At 39.6% G+C, this 24,681-nt stretch overlaps 1 protein-coding gene across 1 annotated transcript in view; it reads left to right on the top strand.

Moving 5' to 3' along the window:
* Positions 1-24,681, top strand: part of CNTN3 (contactin 3) — a 244,839-nt gene that overhangs the window by 123,195 nt on the left and 96,963 nt on the right. The window contains exon 5 of the mRNA XM_026501250.4: positions 22,770-22,973. Within this exon, the coding sequence (XP_026357035.3) occupies positions 22,770-22,973 (204 nt within the window). The remainder of the gene's footprint in view (positions 1-22,769; positions 22,974-24,681) is intronic.

Here is a 24,681-nt window from a genome sequence, read left to right as displayed (position 1 = left end):
ACATTTTCCTCTTGACAAAGCCTGTGAAGTAAGAAGTATCATTCCACTTTCAGGGATAAGGAAACCCAGACTCAAAGCAGGAAAATAACTTGTCCAGGGTTGACAAGCTATTAGCCCGCATGGGCATGGCCCGAATTCATTGTTGTTTTTTGTTGTTGTTTTTTAATCAAGTGTTTATATAACTCTTACTAAATGCCGACTACTCTCATTTAGGACGCCTGGGTGGCTCAGTCTGCCTTAGGCTCAGGTCATGATCCCAGGGGTCCTGGGATCAAGTCCCACATCCAGCTCCTTGCTCAGCAGGGAGCCTGCTTCTCCCTCTGCCTGTCGCCTCCCCCACTTGTGTGCACGTGCTCTCTCTCTCGCTGGCAAATAAATAAATAAAATCTTTAAAAAATAAATAAATAAATGCCTTATGGTTACGTACTCATAAGGAGTTAGATTCAAGTCTGTATTGTTCCAATCTTAGGGCTAAAAAATTAAGCAAAGTCCTAACTCACCTGGAGGTAGACCCTAATTGTATTGGTAAAGGGGCAACGATTTTTAAAATAAACAAGACTGACAAGCAATAAAACGGGACAAAATGGTAAAAGCTATGAAGGAAATAACCCCAGGTGGCAGCACAGTGACAGGGAGGCGAGGCTGCTTTAGATGCAAGGCTCAGGAAAGAGGCTGGCTTAGGAGAGCCCCCTCAGTGGCAGAAGTCAGCCAGGAAAGACTGGGGATGGGGTGAGCATTGGAGGCAGAGGGAAAGCCAGTGCAAGGGCCCTAAGTGCTGGTCCTTAGGAGTTCTGGGAGGAGCACAAGGCCAGCAAGTCTGGGGAGAATGAGAGGTGGGGACAGCGGGATGAGAAGATGTCCTCAGGTAGCCTGAGACCAGATGTGTACGTATGTGTGTATGTGTGTATAAGCATATGGCAGGCAATGATGAAGGCTTAACATACTGATGACAAATGTGTTCAATCAGACAAATCCTGATTTTGTTCTCCAAAGCCTATGTGTGGCACTCATCTGCTGATTGGATATAGTTATGTGAATTCTCACATTTCTTAACCTGCCACACTGTCCCACGTGCTTAGGGACTGGCAGGAGAAAGAGAAAAGGACATGAACAGTTTGCAGGGAAACAGAATGAATACTATAGGCGTGTGCAAACAAGTATCTAATCTAGACTTCTCAGGCTACTCAGTTAATTCCATTTTTTTATCATTGTATCAATTTGTATTATTACTCTATTAACATATAGTTCCTTTTCATTGCACATTAAACATTTTTTCATGTATTTATTTATTTGAAATAATGAGAGTCCTATATTTATAGACTCTTCTGTGAGTTCAAAGCACTTTCATGAACGTCAAATTACTTATCATCACAGCAGAGTAACAAAAAATGATTAAAAATCATATCTTTATTTGAAATCAGAAGCCACTGATCAAGAATAGAAAGAAAGCAGAGGTTTTCTTGTTGGTGATGGTTATTTGAACATTTATCACAAATGCTTAAAAAACTCACTTCAGTCTAGCTTTGCTAATTCCTCACCATCTTTCCAAATCAGATGACTAAAAAAAGAGATTAACTTCCTTTTAACATTACAGAATCTGCATTTATCTCTAGATAGACATTACTACAGTTTCCTCAGTGTAAATTGAGATTGGGTGTCATATGTCCCGATAAAATGGACACTCTCGATGTCATTCAAATGATAGATCCTTTGCCATTTTGCTCCACACTACTTTAAAAAATAAATATATTATTCTTCTGTTTCTGTTCTCTAAGGGCTTTATAATACATTGCTTCAAAATCACACTATTTTTCTAATGCTAGATGCTTAATTAACATCTGGAAAGCATATATATCTTATTGAGACTCAATCATGTTCCCCCCTAATCAGATGCAGGCTTTTTTTTTCCCTATGTTACAGCTATTAACTTACTACCCTTTGAGTTTTTGACTTAATAAATGGGAAAAACAGTTTGTCCTTAAATTTAAATCTCAAACTCCCTTACCTTATGTAGACTCATTTCTATATTAATTTGAGATGAACATCTCTACAGACTGGTCTAATGAAATAAGTCTATTATTATTATTCTTTTTGGTTTTTCCCAGGAGGAGAAACCAATTTTCTCGGTTCTCTCGGTGATGTGTCTTATTCCGCTACACGATATCCCCTCTACCTACTATGTAATCTTTTCGCTTTTTGTTATTGAGATTTTTATAGAATGTACTTTTACGATGTTCTGAGTGCTTTGAATCACAATTGTTGATCTACTTTTATTACTATTAAACTCTCAGAGGTCTATCAGCTACAATTGCGCTTGTCCTTCTCCATTCGTTGATGGCTGGTAAAAGGTCAGGTTCAACATGAAAAATTCTGCAAATGGAACAGGAAAAACTCAGCACTGTCTGGCAGATTTTGAATCACAGGACTGTTTGTGGCCCGTCCTCACTGTCTGACCTCATCTGTACTCCTTCTCCCCTTTCCCACTGTGTTCCAGCCAGGTTGGTGCTCTTCCTTGTTTCCTTTACATGGTAGATTCAGTCCTACAGGAGGGCCATTGTTCTCAGTGTTCCTTCTGCCTGGAACTTGCTGATCTTTCCAAGGTCTGCTCCTCCCTGTTAATCACACTTCAGCTGAAGGGTTACGTCCTTACTAACACTCCCCTTGCACATCATCCAGAAAGGGACGGCCACACACTTTGAGAAACGTGCCAAGGGAAGGGAACAGTGAATTAAAGAGAAGAAAAGTCAAAAGTTTTAGTATTGTGTGAAAAGATTTTCAAAAGAATGAGACATCAGAGCATGCAAACGCCAACAACAGCCATCAAATACTCACTGCCGGTGGGAGTGTGGCATGGGGCATGTTCTGGAAAGCAGTCTGCCATCCGGCCGTCACATGACTGTCCTCATAGACTCAGACACGGACTTTCTGCTCTTCATCATGTATTTAAAAAATTTTTCACGTAGCTCAGTAAGGGTTCGTGTTTGAGGATGTTCCTTTCAGTATTATTTAGACCGTTGGAACGTTGAGAACAACCTTGGAGTCCATTGGTGGATTCGAGGATAAGTAACTGTAGTAAAAGTGTGGTTGATGCACATCTGGAAGCATGTACAGAGGTTGTAAGCCACAAGCAGAAGGCATAGTATGGAGAGACCTTAAAATAGTGCCTGCTTAAAAAAATTAAGAATTAGGTATATAGCACAATATCATTTATGAAAAACGTAAACCAAATTTCTGAGAATGTTCTGGCCTTTGATCTGGGTGATAATTGCACAGATATACCCATGTGCTAGAGCTCACCAAGCTGGACAGTCCAGTGGTGCACTCCGCAGACGCATGTTAGACCGCAACTCAAGAGTTAGAGACGTGAGCGCTATTCTTGTCTACCTGCCCAAAGTGGTTCTCCTGAGTTGATTTCTATGGCATGAACCACCTAACATTGTTTTCATAGCCACTATCGTCATTTGATACTTTTCCAAAACCTACTTAAGTTTGTTCCTTAAAGCGCTCTCTCTCACTCCTAGAATGTGAGCTCCCCGAGAACAGAGAATTCCTCTAACTTGTCGGTTCTGACATAACTCACACATGTAATGACGCGGAATTCTCTCTGCCTTGTTGTGTTATGCAGTATCCTCTCTACCTAATAGCTAATCTTTTGGCTTTTTGTTTTTGAGGTTTTTAGAGAATGTGGTTTTGTGATATTCTAAGGGTTTAGTGGTTGCTGATTAAGTGTGGAAGAAAGGAAGAAAAAGGAAGGAAAAAAGGTGGAGGAGGGAGGGAGGAAGGGAGGAAGGGAGGAAGTGTAAGTGGAGCCAGCAAGAGCCAGGGGGTTCTTCCCTTGCCTTGTCACCTCTCATTTACAGCATCAGTAAGCTTCATTTGCCTAATGGTGGCCTCTGTCTGTTGGAGTCATGCCCTTTAATCTCCCCTGCCCTCAATTAAATACTCAAACATTGCCAGCCCCTGGTTTAGATTCTCTGTCCTTTCTCCCTCCCTCCTTATTCTCTCCTCCTCTCTTTTTCCATTCCTTCTCATACCTTCTTTGTCATTCCAGGGCCTGTCTCTACTTATTACATGAGGAAAGTCACATCACAATGCTCACCGAAATTAAAAGGCAGTGTGTTAAGAATCTAAGTACAAGAGTGCAAAATAATAATAATATACATAATAATAGATGGTGCACCCGCGTGACTCAGTCGGTTAAGCGTCTGACTCTGGGTTTCGGCTCGGGTCATGATCTCATGATCCTGGCATCCAGCTGGGCTCCATGCTCAGTGGGGAGTCTGCTTCAGATTCTCTCTCTCTCTCTCTCAAATAAACAAATAAATGTTTAAAAATAAATATAATAATAGCTAACATTTACTGAGCACTCAGTCTGTGCCACTGAGGTATAGTTAGCTATTTAATCTTGACAACAACTCCATAAAAGAGAGATCATTTTCCCCATTTAGCAGATGAGAAACTGAAGCTCAGACACAGGGGTGATGGGCAGGAGGGTCAGATCATTGTCTGCTTTTGAATACCCCTGTCCCCCAACCCAGGAAACACATATTTACAGAGTGTCCACGGTCTTGGCAACTCTCCGTCTCTATGAGTATTGTACTTCACCTCTCCCGTAATCTGAGACAGTATCCTCGTAAGCAGGAAGCCTGTGGTTAGGCAAAGCATAGATCATTTAGGTGGAGCCTATTTCCATGAAGCAGGGCTGCTTCCTTCAGCATAAATCTCAAGAGGATCATAATGTTTTATCGGGCTGCCAAACTCCAAGTTATTAAAACACCTCCATTCATATTAGAGGCTGTTATGTGTTTAATTCCTCTAGTAAGACACATCTGCGGTAATTCATGATCAGGAATGGGTTCTTATTATACCTCGATAAATAGAGTACTGGCAGAGAAGCTAATAAATGTAAGAGAAAATACTTTCCGAGTGCCTAGTGCCTTTATATTTCTACCTTTTCCCCTAAATTAACCTTTGTATCGTAATTTTGATTGCCCAGTTACATTGACGCATCTGTGTGCACACTGCTAAATCTGACCTTTACCGTGACTCCATGACCATCTTTATAATGGCGTGCTTTGCGCCGGGCAAGCATCTGCTAAGTGTGCAGTGTGTGGAACATGTGGGTGGGTGGATACTGCTGCCTGGGCAAGGTATTGGCTCACCCGGTTTGCCTGGTGGGCTGTGGCTGCCGTGCCATTCCTGTGGACCCCGCGCAGTTTGCCCACGGGGTTCTTTCCTGCTGCGATTTCTGCTTTGCCTACTGCACCTGACTTTGAGACTGTGTTTGGAGCTTCCACAGGCGTGAAGTCTACTTTTTGATTTTGTATATTCCCTAGGCAGCTCAAAGCTTTCTAGGGCCTCATGGAAGGAAGAACATTGACACAGAGAACTGTGGAATCAGAACCAATTATTCTGCCACGAAATAGCCTTTTCTTCCAAAAGAGCAGACTCTCAGCGGCAAGATAAAGTCGAAAAAGGCACGCTGTTCGGGCTGTTTCACATTTTGCTTCTATTTAGTCATACCCTTTAACAAAAGCCAGCATTCAGGGCCTGGGTCCCACCCAGGTCAAATACTGCAGGATTTGGAATCCAGCTCTATTAGAGCTCTGAGTCAGCCGTTGGGTAATGCCCCTTAATGAGATCGCTTGACTAGCAAATGACATTTTTGTTCTTAAGAGTTCACAGAGTCCTTTTTTGAAGATCATTGCATGCAATTCCCTGTACCATTTAACTGCAGTGAGGGGTACGGATGATATGCGACTAGGGGATGAGTTTGAAAGAAGAGAAGGGAAAAAAGGCAATGGTGTCGTGTTGACTCCTACAAGTTATTATCATGCTGGTTCCTGAGAATCTTAATTACATCTTTCAGAAGCTCATTATTTATTGCAGAGAGAATAATAAGGCTTTCTTCTAAGTCGTTAGGCTTGGGATCTAAATTTTAGGCCTTCAATTTCTCTCTTTTATCTTGGCACATGGAATAGGGTTTGGATTAAAGAGAGAGGAAAGATTGATGGCAAGTCTGAGTTAGTGGGTGCACAACAACTTACATTTCATGAGCTGGGACTTAGGAACAGGCTGGGTTCCAACCTTGCTTCCCTGCCTTACTCTGCACGAGATCTCATGTAACTGTTATGGGCCTCCATATTCTCATCTGTATAATGGGAACAATAACTCCTACCTCATGGGGTGGTATGAACATTAAAGGAGCTATCAGTATGCAGGGACAAAATGCCTGGCACAAAGTCGTTTCTCAGGAAGTAATAGCTGTTATTGTTACTACGGTGACTGTTTGTGCTGTTATTATTATAGAATACTCAGTATGTGTCACACTTTTCAAAGCATAGCATAAAGCACAAAAAAATTGACCATGACCCTTCTATGAGTCATTTTTAGGTACCATGTTTGTTGATGGAAAATGTTTTTTGAAGTAGACTTTGAGTCAGACATATTCTTCCCATCCCACTTTCTCTCACGTAACTAGAAACCTTGTACTTACCGAGCAGTGTGGTAAAGTAATTTACAAAATTAATCCAAACTCGTTAATTTGGTGGCTCTAGCAGGGTGATTTTAATTTCATTTGGCCTTCTACAAATATAAAAGCCAATGTAATTCCACAAAGTTTGCCTATAAATATCTAGCATACAATATTTGAAAGATAAAGGTCAATAATTTTAATAATTAAAATTATATTTTTAATACCTTCATTTCTTCTGTCAGTAACTTGCGTGTGAAGTCAGTTGAAGCTGCATGCTGACAATGTGAATACAAACGGAAAAATTAATCCGTAGGATGGGACAAATGCCAAGAGTATGCATATTGATCTCTAATATGGAAAACAGTGGCAATTATCTTCAGTAATCACACTAAAACTTGGTAACTAGCATAAGAGCTGACGGAAGGAAAGTCTGGTGAAGTGGCTGTCCTTTTCTAAATACGTTTAAGTGATGGCTGAGTCCTTCAAGAATCTCATTTCCCTGATTTTATCCAGGACTTCCTGCCACGTGGACAGCAAGAGTGCTTTCTTTGTGGAGGTTGTAAAGGCCAGTCGATTTTCTCTTGCCTCTGTGCCTGTAGGCAATTTTGTGAAATGTCCTGTGAAGACAAATGGATAGAATATATTTTGTATCCAAAGACTATTTTAGCTGCCCCTTAGAATAGAACTTATTGGGAAATACTTATTAAAATAAATACAATTATTAGCACTGATCTTATACCTTTTTTTGGTAAGAAAGTTTTTAATAAGAATAAATATATTATTGGGTTTTAAAATCTATTTTCTATGTATCTTTGTTTCTTTTCTTTTTTTAAACAGTTATGAAAACCTTCCAGCTATGATTTTTCTTGCACTGAGTTTTTCAGTCACGTTTAAAATACTTGAATTTCTAAAATCAGTGCTATGACAGCCACGCAGCTGAAGTGTATTCTTATCGTAAGAATTATCTAATTAATTTTTCAAAAGATGTTTGTCTGACCAATAAACTTCTCATATATTAGGCTCTCGATAAATATTTACAACGTAAACTTTTATTTTAATTCACGTCCCTTTTTAATTTGTCAGTATTAGCCTATTTGGTTTTACTGTCTCTTACCCACCTTTTGAGGTATACTAAGGTAATTTTAAGTCAGTGAATTGGTTTTTGTCAGACACCGTCATGGCGCCGAGACAGGCTGATCTCTGGCTACTCAGAGAGCCAGTAGTAGACCATCCTGACACTGCCAACAGCAGGGGAGCTGCGATGAGCTGATCATCTGCCTTGGAACATTCTCCCTTTCACCCCAGAATGAGAATTCATCAATTAAAGAAAAGGAGAGAACATTTTTAATTACCAGGATCCCATTTCATATGTATGGCGTTAAACTGTTAAATATAAATTGTTTCTTTTTCCTACCTGTGCCATTATGTTTTCATGAGGGTTCAAGAGTGAAGTAGAGTGGGGACCTTTTCTCATATTCATTTAATATCTGCATATCACCCAAAACAATGGCATGGAGATGAGCATTTAATTAACAGCTCTTCTGATTTTAAAGGCAGAGCAAGCTCTCTGTATCCTCATAGGGATATGATGAGATATTTCCATTACTTAAGATTAGAGGCAGTGAACTGACATTTAGAAATGATTGTTCCCATTTGGAAATATTTCCAAAAGCAAGTTAGAAATAGAACTCCAAATCAGTGATAGCTTCCAGTGCCGCGCACAGCAACTTACTGACTCCCCAGCTCACTCAGCACCCCCTGTACTGAGAACCCGGCTTCTGCTGCAAACTGAGTTCATCTGATGAATTTAGCAGAAAGGATGCAGTGTTTTGTCATGCCTGCATTTTGAATATTTTCAGATTCCGAGTTTGCTCCTGTTAGCTTTCTATTCAAACGAGACCCGGTAACTTTTTCAGAATGCTTACACTGGCTTACCTTTTCTCTTGAGAATAAAATTTTAATCCTAATTATATTCTGTTTAATTATTTTATTCTTCTCTGTCTGGTTCTGCCAGTTGTATTAATGAAAGTTTATTTTTGCCATGTTCCCTTCTCTTTTTATACATAGTGGTTTCTATATATCCAGTAGTGTATACCTCAGTATCTCCTAAAAGTACATTAAAACACTTAAAAAAAACAACTCCCACCACTCAACCAAGTTGGTTATAGGAGTCAAATCTCCATGCACATCATGATTTTAGAGCTGCTCACCATCTCCAAAGCATAGAGAACTTGTGTGACACCTGTTTGCCTTGTCCTCCCGGCCAGCATCTTAAGCTCTTCCGGATGGTTTGGTCTGCTCCCTAGTTCTGCCAGGGAAAATTCTATCTTCACTCCTTAAATCCAGGTGGGCTGGTTCACTTCAGAGCCCAAGTTAGTCAGCCCTGCCTCTCTGCTTTCTTCACAATGCCTGCATTTTGCATAGTTGACTTCTTTGTAGGGTCCCCACAGAGGACAATCCAACAAGACCCAAGCAACACCAAAATCAGTGACAACAACCACAAGGATTTATTGGGCACTCACTATTTGTCATGCATGCCTGTAAGTGCTTTGTATTTTCTTATTTAATCCACACACCAAACCTATGAGTAGGTGCTATTCTTACCTTTATTTTGCAAAAAAGGGAACTAAGGCACAGGGAGAAAAGAAACATTTCCCTAGATTACACAGTTCTGGAAGTACCAGAACCAGGGATGGATCCTAGTCATGGTTTTGGGGGCTTTTTTAATTTTTTTGTGGGTTCTTTTGTAGTTGTTTGGTTTGGGTGTGTTTGCCGTTGACTCTTGTTTTTAACCAGTACCCTAGACCATCTTTTGTAGAAGTGAAATTTGCAAAGGAGATTCAATATTTGAAGGATAGAAGGGATCATAAACACCAGTACTCCCCAACCGTTTTGAATTCATGGGTTCATTCTAACTGTCAAAATGTTAATATCACGCACGTGATTGAGAAGATACAATGAGAAGACAGTCCCATATAGTGGCTTGGGCTCTGTTCCACATTGCCTGGGTTCAAATCCTTCTAACTCTCTTACGTGGGACTCCCCTAATTGCCTTAGTTGCCTCATCTGTGCAAAACAGGATGATAACAGTGTTTGCCTCATAGACTTTTGCGAGGATTAAATAAGCTAATATGTAAAGGTGTTATCGATATCTGGTGCTGAAATCAGTATCAGTGTCTGAGTATTCAACTGAGCTGTTTTTATTGTTTTTTGTATTTTTGGGAGAGAAAATACGTGATACCCCAAAGTTCTAATGAATTCAGTAACACTTTTTTTTAAAAAAAAGATTTTATTTATTTGAGAGAGAGAGAGAGAGCAAGAGCAGGGTGAAGGACAGAGGGAGAAGCAGACTACCCATTGAGCAGGGAGCCTGATGTGGGACACGATCCCGATCCCAGGACTCTAGGATCATGACCTGAGCTGAAAGCAGAGGCTTAACTGACTGAGCCACCCAGGCACCCCATTCAGTAACACTTTTTAATTAAATATACATTCTTGTCAGTCACAGTATAACCTACACATGTTAAATAACAGGCCCCGTCTATATGTTATAAAACATAGAATTTGTTCAGCCTCTCCATCAAGAGCAGCATGCATGTGGATTCTCTAATCTTACAGCGATTCCGCGGTTGCCAAAGAATCCATATTTGGCAACCAAAGCAATTTCATGCAACCCTCTCCTTTTTCGGGAAAGAGAATCTGAGACCAGAGAGTTTAAGATAATTTATCAAAGGTACATAACCTAGAATGGGACAAAGTAATGTCTAAACCTCAAATTTCATGACTCCAACATGGAAATCCGTACTTCCAAAGATGTCCCAAAAAGCTATTTCAGCTTGTTTTTACAATCAGAAAGATAGCTTGGTCAAGCACTCTTGTGTCCTTAAACAGTATTTTATGCTCTTTGAGTTTATGTTATCCCCACTACCTTTGCTGTTTCTCCTTGTAAAGCAATGGAGAAGTGTTCCTTTGTATCTTTATAGATCAGAGGCTGAAAGGAAGTTTGGAGCTACAACAGAACAGTGTCCGTGTTCTGCTACCTGCCCTCATTACAAGTCATCAGGCACCCTACAGGGTTGATAATCAAATCCTTATTACTAAGACTGTTCTGTAACCTTCGTATATTTTCTCTGGTGAGCAAATGGTACAAAAACAGATTCTCTAACTGGAATTTGAAAATCTTTCTCTAAAGAGAAGTGATAAAATTGATTATTTTTACCAGAACCAAAGTATGATAAGTATCTATGAATAACAGAAATAAAATATAGCTACAGGGTTGCTTGATCTAAAACATGGCACGCTAAATACTCTTTGATGTCACACATTCAGCTTGGAAGCTAGGAAAGCGCTTCATGTCATGCCAGTGGAAGGTCAACTAATTGAATTAATAAAATAAAAAGATGAAAGAAACGAACATGCTCAGAAATTTCCAGAAGGTATGTTGTCAAAATAAAGTGTGGTATAAAACAAATATGAACAATTTCAGTAATTCCCAGAGCCTTCTACAGCCTATGGTCTCAAAAAAAGAGAAAAGACAGAAAAAGTTGTCTAGAAGCAGAGGACTAGAGTTCCACAGGGTAACTAAAATAAATGCATTGCTTTCACTTAGAATATCAACGGCTAAAACATAACTGACAGGGCGATATTTATATCACCTCAGGTAATATTAAGGGAAAAGAATCAAAATAAGCAGGGTAAATCGGCAAGACACCTTGTTCAACAGGAATTTATTTAGAAAATAAAAATGCAGTATTGTTTGGGAGAATAAACAGAAGAGGTAATATTGGATTACGAAGGAATGAAGCTCAGGATTCTTCCAGTTTAAGGAGGATCAATGGACATTTATGTCAAACAGATTAACTTTCTTTCGTAAATTTATTCTTGACTTTGATCAAGGCAGAATCTAACGGTTCGTACACTGTAGAGCTGCATATTTACTTCTTGGAAAGAAAAGCTTTTCATCATATTGGCTGAAGAATACTCACATGATTGCTGTTTTTTCTTTTCACAAAGAAACCTGTCTTCTTTACCAGCAGTGCTTTGTACAAAAATGTTTGAAAAGAGGAAGCGGGTGGTTGCTTTGCATTTCTTTGTATTGTTTTAGGTAAATACATGGGAAGCCAAAAAAAAAAAAAAAAAAAGAGAGAGAGAGAGAGAGAGAAAGAGTCAGTGTTCCTATTACAATTTCTATTATAATTTGTTTCTTGTTTGAAAAATGTAAAAGGAAGGAAATTAACTGAAGTAGTAAACATAAACTTGACCACATTTTAGGGACAACTGTCAATAGAACAACACACTTAGATTATATTAAATACTTGAGCTGGTTCAGAAGGTCATTGTCCTTTTTTACCAACTGAAGATTATGGCATGAGTTTTGCAACCTTCTTTTTTTTTTTTTTGTTTAAGATTTTATTTATTTATGTGACAGAGAGACAGCCAGCGAGAGAGGGAACACAAGCAGGGGGAGCAGGAGAGGAAGAAGCAGGCTCCCAGCCGAGGAGCCTGACGTGGGACTCGATCCCGGAACGCCAGGATCACGCCCTGAGCCAAAGGCAGACGCTTTAACGACTGCGCTACCCAGGCGCCCCTAGTTTTGCAACCTTCTGCATGAGGCACAAATGTGTAATTAGGATGCACTGTCTGCCTCAGTGGACTCCTGTTCTACAGTTTTGATAATCACAATGAAGCCAATATTCATTCAATATTTCTTTATTAGAACAAGATTCAGATTAGAATCCTAGGGGTCCCCTTATGAATGACTAGAAGGGTCATTAGTCCATTGCCAGATACAGAAAAATTGCGGTGCCTAGCACCAGAATACAGTATTAAAGAATTCATAGTTGAAATGCTGCCTTTGACATCCTCTCTGTCAGCTCGCTATTCACTTCCTCTTACACCTGTGCATTTATTGACCAACACAATGCACAACTATTAGTTAAATATGATGTTTGTAAACAGGTAGCTGAGATGTTGAAACGTAAAATGGGGATAAGGAAAACCTACTAAAGTAGCAATGGTGAAGTCTACTAGAAATTAATATTAGATCAACAGTTCTTTGAAAAGTATAGAGAATCTCACATGATATAAATTGCCGACATTTTGAGGAGCTCATAACGGCAGGGTATGGACAGAATCAGAGCAATAGATTATTTTCTTCCTAATTTCTACCTCTTACTATTCCTGGTACCTGGGTAGTATAAATTGTGAAAGAGTCCCTGAATTAGGGACATTCAGATACTTCTTTACTTTTTGATCTTTCATTGGCCAGAAATCATTCTTGCACTGATTGAGGTATACTATATCGAGAAAGCAATTGATAGAGAGGGGTCAAATATACAGTAACAACAATATTGAGGATTTGATAAATAAGCCAGTTGGTCAACATAGTAAATCTTTAGAAACAAAGATCAGAAAGATGATTTCTAAAAAAAGTCAAACACTAAGCAAATGAAAATTGTAACTAAAACCTGAATTTGAGAGGTAGGCTTTTATTTCTTCATGTGCATTTCTCTCTAACATCAGCAGGGTTTTATTCAGGTAGATTATTAAAATCAAAGAAAAAGAATGGCAGTTTTTTCTGGCTTTGGAAGACATTTCTACAGAGTGATAGATTTTTCCATGGACATATCTTCCTAGCCAAGTAGACAAGGACTAGAAACACTGAGGCAGAGAAGAAATGTATGTGTAAAGACATGTGTTTATGACTTAGCGTAACAAGCAAGGGAACATGACTTAGTACAAATGTTATTTTGCTAACTCCTATCTTTTTTCAAAGCCTACAAACTAGTATCTATATTTGACTGGGACCTGAAGCTGCAGTGGTATCTCCTGAGCACGTCCTTAATGTCTAAAGAGGTGGGCATTGATAGAGCCCTACAGACGTGAAGGATGGGAATTACTTTTGATGATAGATTTGGGGGGGGGGATTGCTTTTTGTTATCAGGTTTATTTGGGATCTTCAGGCATAATTGCATATCCTGCCATAATCAAACATTTACATAGTCATTTAAAAAAAAACAGATGACTCTGTACTATTTCAAAAGTATAATTTATAATGAAACGACTCCTATTTAAAATCTATTATTCAAAGGAGTCACAGACCACAAAGGGTAAAGATCCATTTAAAATAAGTTTTTAAACTATGTTGATGAACAGTTTGATGCGCTACTAATGGCAAATAGGAGTATTTTATGGGGTGTGTGTGTGTGTGTGTGGGAAAGAGAGAGAGAGACACATTAATTTCTCCAGCTTCCGGAGGACTAATTTATTGTACCCAGTAAGACGACCCCTGTGATTTGGTAGGACGACTTCATCTTCTGCTAATAAAGTCATTCTATTTACAAGTGATAGTGGACATTTTATTCTGCTATAAAAAAAAATCACCCACGTGGCAAGAAGAGAAATATCAAGTCCCCATGACATTCCTTAGGAAAGAATACAAGAAAATGAGACCTAATGAGAAATGGACAGTTACTGTGATGCCACTCCTTTATCCACTAGCCCTTAATTATTTCAGTTATTTTTATTGCACATTTTCCCCATCTATAGAGTTCTTTTGTATCATTTGCAACCCAGTGAAACCCCTGTCAGGAATTAGCTTCTGAGAGTTGATGTGGGAACTATAACCCAAAAGCACTACCTTTGGATTCATTAAAGTGTGGGCTTCCTGTAGTTAGCTTGTACTAGAAAATTTCCATTTTGCAAGGAGAGTGTAAATTTTGCATATCATTTTAATAGCAAGGCAGGTCAATCAAATTATAATTGGCTCCCATTAGCCCTCCCATGAGCTATAGAATTCTTTAGCTTCTCCTGGACTGCACTTAAAAGGAAAATGTTATTTACTGTCACTGAAGTCATAAAAAGTGTCCATTATTCAGTCTAAGTGATGAGGAAAGTGCAAGCCTGGCAAGATGGGTTTGGCATATATTGAAGATCTGCACACCAACATACACATTGCAACAAGCGTGGCATTGTGCAAAATGTGCTATTACAAAGCACTTTCTTTTAGCTGCACAAGCAGGTCTTGGCAGTGAAACTTGTAGTCATTGCAGCATTTGGGTTTTGAGCTAATCTTAAAATTGCTTTCTAACATTTTCAGAGCCTCGAATTCCTTTCAAAAGCATATTTTTATAATAAAAATGAGGAAACAGAAAAGAAATGCATTATATTCCCCAAGTCTCTCTTACCTTAAGATCTGACTCTTATTATTTTGGGGGTTTCTGCCCGAGTTTCATCACTATAGCAGTAAGTCCACATACAACCAAGGGGTCGCAGTAACTGCAGGTTGGGTCTGTGACAAGACAGGATTCCTGTCTTCATAAAACATCACCGTAACTGGTCCATCCTGATTAGGTCTCATTTTCTCTTAGGAAAATTTAAACTACTTTCTTTGACAACGTCATGCTTCCTTAATACCCTAGCCAAAGGAAGTAGGTCAGTAAATGTCTTGCCGATGTTTTTGCTCCTTCCCCTTTTCAGTTACCCTAAGTCGTTACCAGACATCAAGGTTTGAGTGTCATTGAAGTTGGCCCCCACTTACATGTCCTCATCTTGAGATCTCCCTGGAACAAGGAGACAAGGGTGGGGTCAGTCCACTGAAACAACTTGAATTAAGAGTGGAAGAGGGTTGGTTCTTTGGGGAAAATCAAAAAGTTCTTCATGAGAAAAAAAGTGTATGTATCCAAGCAAAAATAAAGAATGGCCTCTAGAGGGCTCCCTACATTTCTGCATCCACAAATATGGAGGGAAGAACTTCACTTTGGCACTACATCAGTTGTAACAGCCACAGTACCAGGAAAGGGATGAAGGTGTTTGTTAGAAGAGCTTCGCTGGCATTAAAACTGAAGACAAGGGCACCTGGGTGGCTCAGTCGGTTAGGTTTCCAACTCTTGGTTTGGGCTCAGGTCATGATCTCAGGTTCCTGGGATTAATCCCTGAATCCAGCTCTGCACTCAGTGGGGAGTCTGCTTGAGATTCTCTCTCTCCCTCTGCCCCTCCTCCTACTCACGGTCTCTCTCTCTCTCTCTCACATAAATAAATAAATAAGTCTCTTTAAAAATGAAGACAGAGCCTTGTGGAGTCACAGTGTGATGGAAGATGCAGGTGCCCACTGAAAATATTCCTGTTTCTGAAAGAAAATGGTAGAACCAAAAATGGCGGTCACAGAGCACATCAGGAAACTGCATTATCTCTTGGAAGCTTCTGTTGTGCAATGGAAATGGCTCATATGTGCTCCCAAAAGGTGGCAGAACTAAAGCAAGAGAGAGGAGTACAGAAGATTTAGGGAACTAGCCTAAGCTCCGTGAAGCTTCATGTGGTGGTGAGGACAATATGACAGCCTTATAAGGAAGAGAGGTGTAAAAGTAAAGTTAGGCAGGTAAAGATCGCCAAACTCGTAACTTGGTCCGGAGCTAATACTAACCTAGAACATGAGCCATTGAACTTTTTCTTAAAAGTGTAGTCAGATAAATAGTTTAGCCTTTATGGGCCATATAGCCTCTCTGGCAGCTCCTCAGCTCTGCTTTTGTATCATAAAAGCAGCCACGGACAATAACAATTGGATAGGTGTGAGTATGTTTCAAAATACTCAGTTTACAAAGCGGGCTGCTTTGTAACTAGACCCCCTAGCTATACTTTGCAGGCTCGTGACCTAGAATCAGCCGGGAAGTATGAAAGGATGAAGGAATGTCATTTTTAGGTTGTTTTTTTTCTTTCTTCCCTTCAAAAGTCACACTTGTTAGTAGTCTAAATAAAAATAGATTAGGCAGACATTTATAGGCTAAACAAGGAAACCTGCAACATATGTGATGTTGCCCTCAATGCAACAACTTACAAAACAGCCTTTGAAAGACTGCACACTGAAATGTTGGAAAGGTTCTGCTTGGAGGGTACAGACTTTTCAACCCTAACCATTGATCTTTTGGTCTTTGAACCTTAAATTATCTTCAGTTTTCTACATGGCTCTAGAGTTTTGAATATGTGCTGTCCCAGACCCTCTGTCAGTGGGTGTCGACTCCATAGCCAAATTTCCTTCCCAGTTGTCTGAATCAGTGATACACATCTTGAATGACATCCAGCAGGTTCCCGCAACCTTTTAATATGTCTTCTTTTAAGGTAGGTCAAACTTCCCAGTTGGCACCAGAGAAAATGGCCAAAGTTACTTCTACAATTTTGTTCAACTGCCGTTTTGTTTGACTTCTCCTAGAAAATGCCTATATAAAGGATTAAATCTCCCTCGTAATAGAAATTCATAATGAAGCTAGGAATAAACCCTTAAATGTCAGTAGTATGTATATTAATGTATCTCCAGGTAAACACTAGAGTGACATATTTCCTGTGAAATTGACTGGCCTTGTACTTAAGTGACCTGGGAAAGAATGTGGCTCGAGGAGCGATGTCATTCATCACATATTACTTTTTTAGAAAGCAGTTTCAGCACTTCATTATCTTAATTTATGGCTCAGATTGGTAAAGCCTCTTTGCTCTCTAATAAAAACTAAAAAAAAATATATCACATACCTAATATTAACGTAGAGTTGTTAATAGAAAGCCCAGTGGCCAAGTAGTTTTGGCGTAATGTGTTTGTGATTTACACCACAGGTTATGAAAGGTTTTGTAAAGTCTAGCTCATTTGAGTATATAAAATTATCATTTTTATTATAGCTTTGTATTTATCATCATACATAAAATGATGTTGAAAAATCTCCAAAGAATGCTGATTTGATATATATTTTACTTTGCGGTGTACAATTAATGTTTATTGCAAATGCAGATTTTTATGATAAGTAAACTCTGATAGTATTACAGCAGATATTTTTTTTTTTTACTTTATTCAGAAGGCAATAAATCACATAATTCTCTAATGTTTTCAGTCAGAGCAATGCCATATATTTTAACATGGTCATGCAGGCAATAAATGAAATAGTGCAGATCTTCTCTCTAAGACATAAAAGTTATGTCTCATTCCATCTCAATAAGAAAGTCTGTGAAGAAGGGTAGGTGGGTGCTACAAATTTCTGTTGTAGCTGTCATGATTGTATGTACCAGATTAAATACAGATGTGATTTCTTTCCATAAGTTGTTAAGGGTCTGAATCTTTGTGTGTTTTTTGTTTTGTTTAGTTTTATTTTTTAGTGGGGGGAGGGGGAAAGGGAGAGGGAATCTCAAGCTGACTCCATGCTCTGCATAGAGCCCAAGGTGGGTCTCGATCTCATGACCCTGAGATCATGACCTGAGCCGAAACCAAGAGTCAGAAGCTTAACCGACTGAGCCACCCACACATCCCGAGGATCGGAATGTTTGTATAAAACTGTAGGGCACTAATTCATTTGCTTTGGGGTTGCTATGATTTGCTGTCTCTTTTGAATACCCCACCCCCTGCCACTGTATTGGTCTTATAATCATTTTGCATAAAATATGATTCTTTCTTAGGCCTTCTAAGTGCAGGCTTTCTTCATTTTTCGGTCTCTGGTCATTTGTTTTTCTTTGGAAATTTTATCTCTACCACTTATCACTGCACTTGGACTTAATAACAACATCTGATTGTTACCTAATATTATTATTATTTCTTTTGGTTTCCTCTTGCTGGTATGACAAATTACCACAAGCTTAGTGTCTTAAAACACCGTGGATTTATTATTTTACAATTCTGTAAGCCGGAAGTCCAATACAGGTGTCCCCGAGCTAAAATCAAGGTGCCACATGTTGACAAGGCTGCTGAAGGCTCTGAAGGCTCTGAAGGCTCCAGGGGAGAATCCATTGCCTTGCCTTTTCCAGCTTCTAGAAGCCACCTGTTTTCTTTGACTCATAGAGCATAGCATCTTCAAATAGCACTCTCTGGCTGACACCCCTGCTTTTGCAGTCCCAGTTGCTCTTCTCTGACCCCCCTGCTTCCCTCTTACAGGCACTCTTATGATGACATTCCCCCCACCCCTGATAATCCAAGATAATCTTCCCATCTCAGTATCCTTAATTTAATCACATCTGCAAAGTCCCTCTCACCATGTCAGGTAACATATTCAAGATTTCAGGGATCAGGGTGTTAACATATTCTGGGGGTCAAGATTCTGAACACCATGCCAATAGTAGGCCCAACCTCTCTCCTAAGCTTATTTTTAAAGATCTCACCCACCCATTGAGCATTTCCTTCTAGGTTACCTGCCTGAGTCTCAGAAGCGATTTACAGTACAACCTCTTCCATTCCTAAAGTGGCTCTTCCTCCCTCTTTCCTGTTTTTCCTGTTTATCCCAGCTCAAAACCTTAGAGTTAGATTTTTATGTATTCATCAAAGATCTTTTTTTCTCTTATATTTATGAGGATATACTATTTGGGAGGAAGACCATTATGGTAATCTGGTTACATTGTATTCCAATGTTAGACCATATTGCTGCACTTTTAATTCAAAAGTATACATACCATGCTATTAGGATGTGAAGAGAGAGGGAGTGTTGTTGGAAACTCTTTAAATGTCTTTCTACAGCGTATACTTAATATAGAGCAGTATGTAGTCCACATGACTGTGTGAAGATCACATCTGCAACATGCTTTGGGCGATGGTTTACAAATATGAGCCCTTCGTAATTCAAGGGAGACCTGTATGCCATTCCACGATAGACCCCAAATCTGCTTGATTAGACAGATTCTCAAAGAAGAATGTAGGAATACTAATTCCTACAAAACAATAGCTTTTCTCCACTGGATTCTCAAATTATGAATGATAGTTTTAGGGCTTCTGCTTGGTAATATAGCCCAGGGGGGATAAAGGTTCTATTGTTTCTTCTTTGTTTGGTGGGGGTCTCAGGATGGGCTTACACTGTTTTCCTCTGGAATGCTGATTTGTCTGGGCTTGTCTGGAGGGTAGGTACTAAGAAGCAATTAGAAATTAGTTTGTAGGGGCGCCTGGGTGGCTCGGCTGTTAAGCGTCTGCCTTCGGCTCAGGGCGTGATCCCAGAGTCCTGGGATCGAGCCCCACATCAGGCTCCTCCACTGGGAGACTGCTTCTTCCTCTCCCACTCCCCCTGCTTGTGTTCCCTCTCGCTGGCTGTCTCTCTCTCCATCAAATAAATAAATAAAATCTTAAAAAAAAAAAAAAGAAAGAAAGAAATTAGTTTGTAAATTTGAAGAGCCTGAGGGTGAGGTGAGGGAATTACACAGTGATTGAAAAGGAGGTCAGTGAAAGAGGGTCTCTCCTCCAGGTCTAAGGGAAAGGGCCATATCTAATACAGTAGCCTAAGGAGCTACTCAGTTTCAGCGGCACTGTTTCAGTTCAAGCGTTTTGAAAAGCAGGCCCCAAGATGGGAATAGAGGATCAGATTTGTTATTTAAAAAAAAAAAAAAAATCCTGGAGAAAATGCCTGTGAGAGATCAACGGGGAAGGAGCAGGAATTGATAGAGAAAACCTTAGTGTGAGATTCAAGTCTGATATCTGTGAGCAAAGAGAGGAGAGGAAAACTTGGATAGGAAGAATGCCAGACCACCAGGAATTTCTGAGAATAGGCGTTATCTGATGGGTCATCTCCAACCAGAGTTGCCCGTGGGGGAAATCATGCACCAGGGAGTATGGGCCAGCAGGAACACCCCAATGGGCTTCATCCGTTAGCTGGAAGTAGCCCCAAGAAAGTCCAGCCGCAGCACTCCTGGGCTAGCAGATGGACGCCCCCCGTTAACTGTGTTCTAGGCAGTGAGTTCTCCTGAAGTGAGACCTAAGTGGGACACTTCCACATCTACCATAACCCACCCTTCAATTCGTCCATACTCACTTCTCCATGCTTGCTTCGAGAGCAGCCTTAGAATGAGTTTAATTTTGATTTTCTTCTCTTCTAACAATCCTTCATTACCAGGGTCATACAGGCAAAGCTACCACAATATCTGTATGCAATGTCATGATAGTACAATATTTAAATCTTAACAATATTGATTTGGTATTTAAAAAATACTACAAGTAGAGCCTTATAACATTTCAGTCGAAATTGCTATGTAATATTTGTTCCAAAGTATTGCATCTACTTATTGATCGTGCATTCTCCTTGCTATATATTTCTTACATGAATTTATTTGATTTTAGGTTTTCTGACTCTGAATCTGAGTTCTTTGCACCAGCCATTCTCATTTTAGTATAAATTGATTGGTTTAATAGGGTTGACTTCTTGTTCTTAACACCTAGCTGAGGTCTATAACATACATGTTGGCAAGCAGTAGAAGTTTTACACTCACTGGACAAAAGAGACATTTTTAAATAAAAAATGGAAAGGAGAAGGGCAATCATATTAATTTCATGGGTAGAACACTCTGAAAAGCAGAATGAGATGGCTTTGCCTTCTTTAAAGCAGGATGAGGTTGCAGGGATTAGGGGATGTTGGGGTGGGACCGGATGCTTAGTGCAGCAGGAAGAGCCTAAGGAGCTAAGACTTCCACCCCTGTCAATTTCAACAATTGCAGAACTAACTCAGCCTCCCTGACCAGCATTCTTTAACGCTGTGGTTTATTTAGTCCTGCTGTAAGAGAAAAGCACCATCGGGGTAGGCATGAGCCAACTGTGGAGTGGATGTTTGAGACACGTTTTATTGTTTTTTTTGTTTTTTTTTCATATGGTCCACAAACAACTTCAGATTTCACAACCTATCAGATGACTGATTGAAATGTCATGAAACACTCTACTGATAGGATAGAATGATGTGGAGAGCAGTTCAAGGTTAAAAATCTGTGTCTCTAAATGTGCGCAGTGTTTGCCATTGACTTGCTAACCTTTGGAATCATCAAATACTCACATTTGCGTTGAAGGCAGAAGGGAGTCAGTCCTGTCTCCTTGCCCCCAGGTACTTACTGTGTTCTCTCCCCTGCTTGCTTTTCACATGCTCCTCACTTAATCTGGAGTGTTTTTATCCCTGCCTCTCAGAATGTTCTTCTCTCCTTTAAGACCCATTCTTCAGTCATGAGAGAATGTTACCTCTCCTTCCTCTGAAATCCAGAGTAATTCTCACCCAGTCCTTTTACATTGTCTTGTTGTTCTTTGTATACTGACTTACTGTCCCCCTTTACCAAATGCAAAGACCCTTTACCCCTGGAATTATACCTTAAGTATATTTTGAATCTGTTACTCACTGAATTTATTTTCATTACATACATTTTCTGAAAGTTCTTTTGAAAAAGCATTACAGTCATGAACCAATACAATAAGGTTGATGAAATTTTAAAAGACAATAGGGCCATAGAAAGAAGGAATCAAATGAGCCAACCATGGTGACTGTGCTTAAATAACAACTTGTCTCTGAAAAATGCAGGCACCTAGAGCAATGCAGCTTTGTATTATTTACCCTCATTATCACAGAGTAGAAGAACATTAGTTCCTTTGGAGAAAGTTGGTTTACCTTGACCCTAAAAGTCAAAAAAAACTCATATTGGACTTTACATAGGAGTTGGTAGCATTATTGTATCCTTAATTAACTCAATAAATGTTTATTGAGGACTATTAAGCATCTTTGGATGTTTCATTTTGCTAATTGGGTGGGGGAGGGCGTCAGGATAAAAGTTGACAACAGTGTTTACCAAGCGGTGGGAGGACAGATAACTAAACAGACCATTAAATTCAGAGCAGTAAGTGTTTTCACTGATGTGAGCTTAGAGTTGCTCTAGATAGGAGAACCTACCCTGAGGACTGAGATGAAGGAAGACTTCTCTGAGCAGGTGGTCCCTTATATTTGGAACCAAGATTTGAAAGCCATCTGGAAGTTATTGTGGCAGAATGGGGTTTAGTGCTGAAAGGGGGGTGAAGGCAGAAGAGTGAACAGAAGAGAAGGACACCACAGGCTTCTAGAGCAGCATGTGCAAAGACACCCAGGTGCTAAGGCTTTAAGCAGGGGCTTAACCGTGCAGAGTCTCCTATTCAGGTTAAGAAATTCTGCATTATTCCCGAGAGTACCAAGGAATTGCAGAAGGTGTTATATCAGCAATTGACATGGTGAGATTGGTAAATTTGAAAGATCACAGAATGTGTGGTGTGGAGATACAAATTAAAAGGAAGAAGGACTGAAGCCAGAGAGACTTGTCAGGAGGTGTCTGGAGTAGTGATAATGATGATGGTAATAATATTGCTCCCACAAGAATGCTAATCAGCAGAGTCCTCCGCCATAATGCAGAACAACCGCAGAATCCGTTCACAGAACTCTCTCTCTCCATGACCTGCAATAAAAGCACTCAGCAGGACTTTGTAGTAAAGGTGGTTTTGTGTATTTTTAGTATAATATGGATAACGTTCCTTAATGATGGAATTTCTTTCCCCCCCCCCAAATTTTACTAGAACTATCTTATGCTTGGATCTTCAACGAATATCCATCGTTTGTTGAAGAAGATAGTCGGCGATTTGTCTCTCAAGAGACAGGCCACCTCTACATAGCCAAGGTCGAGCCGTCCGATGTGGGTAATTACACATGTGTGGTGACCAGTACGGTGACGAACGCCAGGGTGCTGGGCTCCCCAACTCCTCTGGTGCTACGTTCTGATGGTAGGAAATCTTTCAAGGTGCAACTCTAAACGTAAATGCTGTGAACACTAGCAAAAATAAATGGGAAACCTGAAAAATACATCACGAAGAATTACTTCATTTTAGGGGGAAACAACAAATATTTATGAGTACAATGATGAAGATTATTTCATTAACCCTAGGTCCTGTACCTAATCCTTACCCAGGACCAGCTTTATAGTTTTTAAGACGGCTGTAAAATAAAAATGGTGGATCCATTGTTCAGAAATTATTAAGAATTTCAAGATGGTGGTAGGAGACCGTAGAACCAAGCATGAGGTTCTTCTGGGCCTGGGACTCAGATTGCATTCTCATGAAGTCACCTGTCCTGATTTCAGTCACCTTGAGGTTCTTATAGCTCTGATCATCTTGTTATAGGATATAAAGCATTTCTTAAAAATTGTTTTAAATGTACACTAGAAGGAGGAAGGTGGAGGGATGGGATAACTGGGTGATAGACATTAAGGAGGCCACATGATGTAAAGAGCACTGGGTGTTATGTAAGACTGATGATTCACTGACCTCTACCACAGAAACCAATAATATGTTACATGTTAATTAATTGAATTTAAATTTTAAAAAATGGAGGGGTGCCTGGGTGGCTCAGTCATTAAGAGTCTGCCTTCAGCTCAGGTCATGATCCCAGGGTCCTGGCATGGAGCCCCACATCGGGCTCCTTGCTCAGTGGGGAGCCTGCTTCTCCCCCTCCCCCTCCCCCTGCTTATGTTCCATCTCTAGCTGTCTCTCTCTCTCTCTCTCTCTCTCTCTGTCAAATAAATAAATAAAATATTTTTTAAACATGTTTTAATGGAAAAGAATTTTTAAAAAATGTCCACTAGATTCCCAAAGCTTACTCATTTTATAACTGAAAGTTTGTACTCTTTGACCAACCTCTACCCATTTCTCCCACCCCCAATGGCATAGTGATTATAGTTAGTAATACTGTATTATATACTTGAAATTTGCTAAGAGACTAGACCTGAAGGGCTCTTACCACAGAATATTTAGAAATTAAAATATCTACATGAGGTGCTAGATGTGTTAACTCGATTGACATAATCATTCAACGACATATGCATATATTAAATTGTCACATTGTACACAGTAAAAAAAAACAACAGGTTGTACTCTTTTGTTTTTGTACAGTCTAAATACATGTAACCTTTATTTGCTAATCATACCTCAGTAAAGCTAAAAAGAAAAAGGAATGTGCTTCCTCAACCCCTTCATGGCTATTTCAGAGGAAGCAGACTTGTAAGCCTGGATAACTGCCCCACTTACACAAAACCATATCTGACACAGCACAATGCTGTGACCACATATTATCTAAGCATTTCTTTCCAGTCAGTTATAATTGAATTTGACCTTTCTCATTTATTAAGTTACTGTTTCTTGTCTCCAGGGTGCCATTTAGTAAGTTTAAGATTGGTTTCTCTGCTACCAGGGTACCATTAAGTAAATTCCCTCCCATAATTTTTGCTCTTTAGAATATTTCAGGAAGTCATAATACATTGTATATTTCAGTTTGACTAGAAATGTCCAGATTAAATGCAGAATGAAAAAGCCTCCCATTTTACACAATGTGAAGGGCATAATGGTTTTCTTGGAACCGCTTTGTAAGTGGTAATTTACATGGAATCCAAGGTCCCTGATGTTTAGTAATGTTGCATTATTTGGCCCAGTTGGCTCT

The sequence above is a fragment of the Ursus arctos genome, unplaced genomic scaffold (genome assembly GCF_023065955.2).
Source record: "Ursus arctos isolate Adak ecotype North America unplaced genomic scaffold, UrsArc2.0 scaffold_14, whole genome shotgun sequence".
NCBI lineage: Eukaryota > Metazoa > Chordata > Mammalia > Carnivora > Ursidae > Ursus > Ursus arctos.
This window is presented reverse-complemented; position numbering and strand designations above follow the sequence as displayed.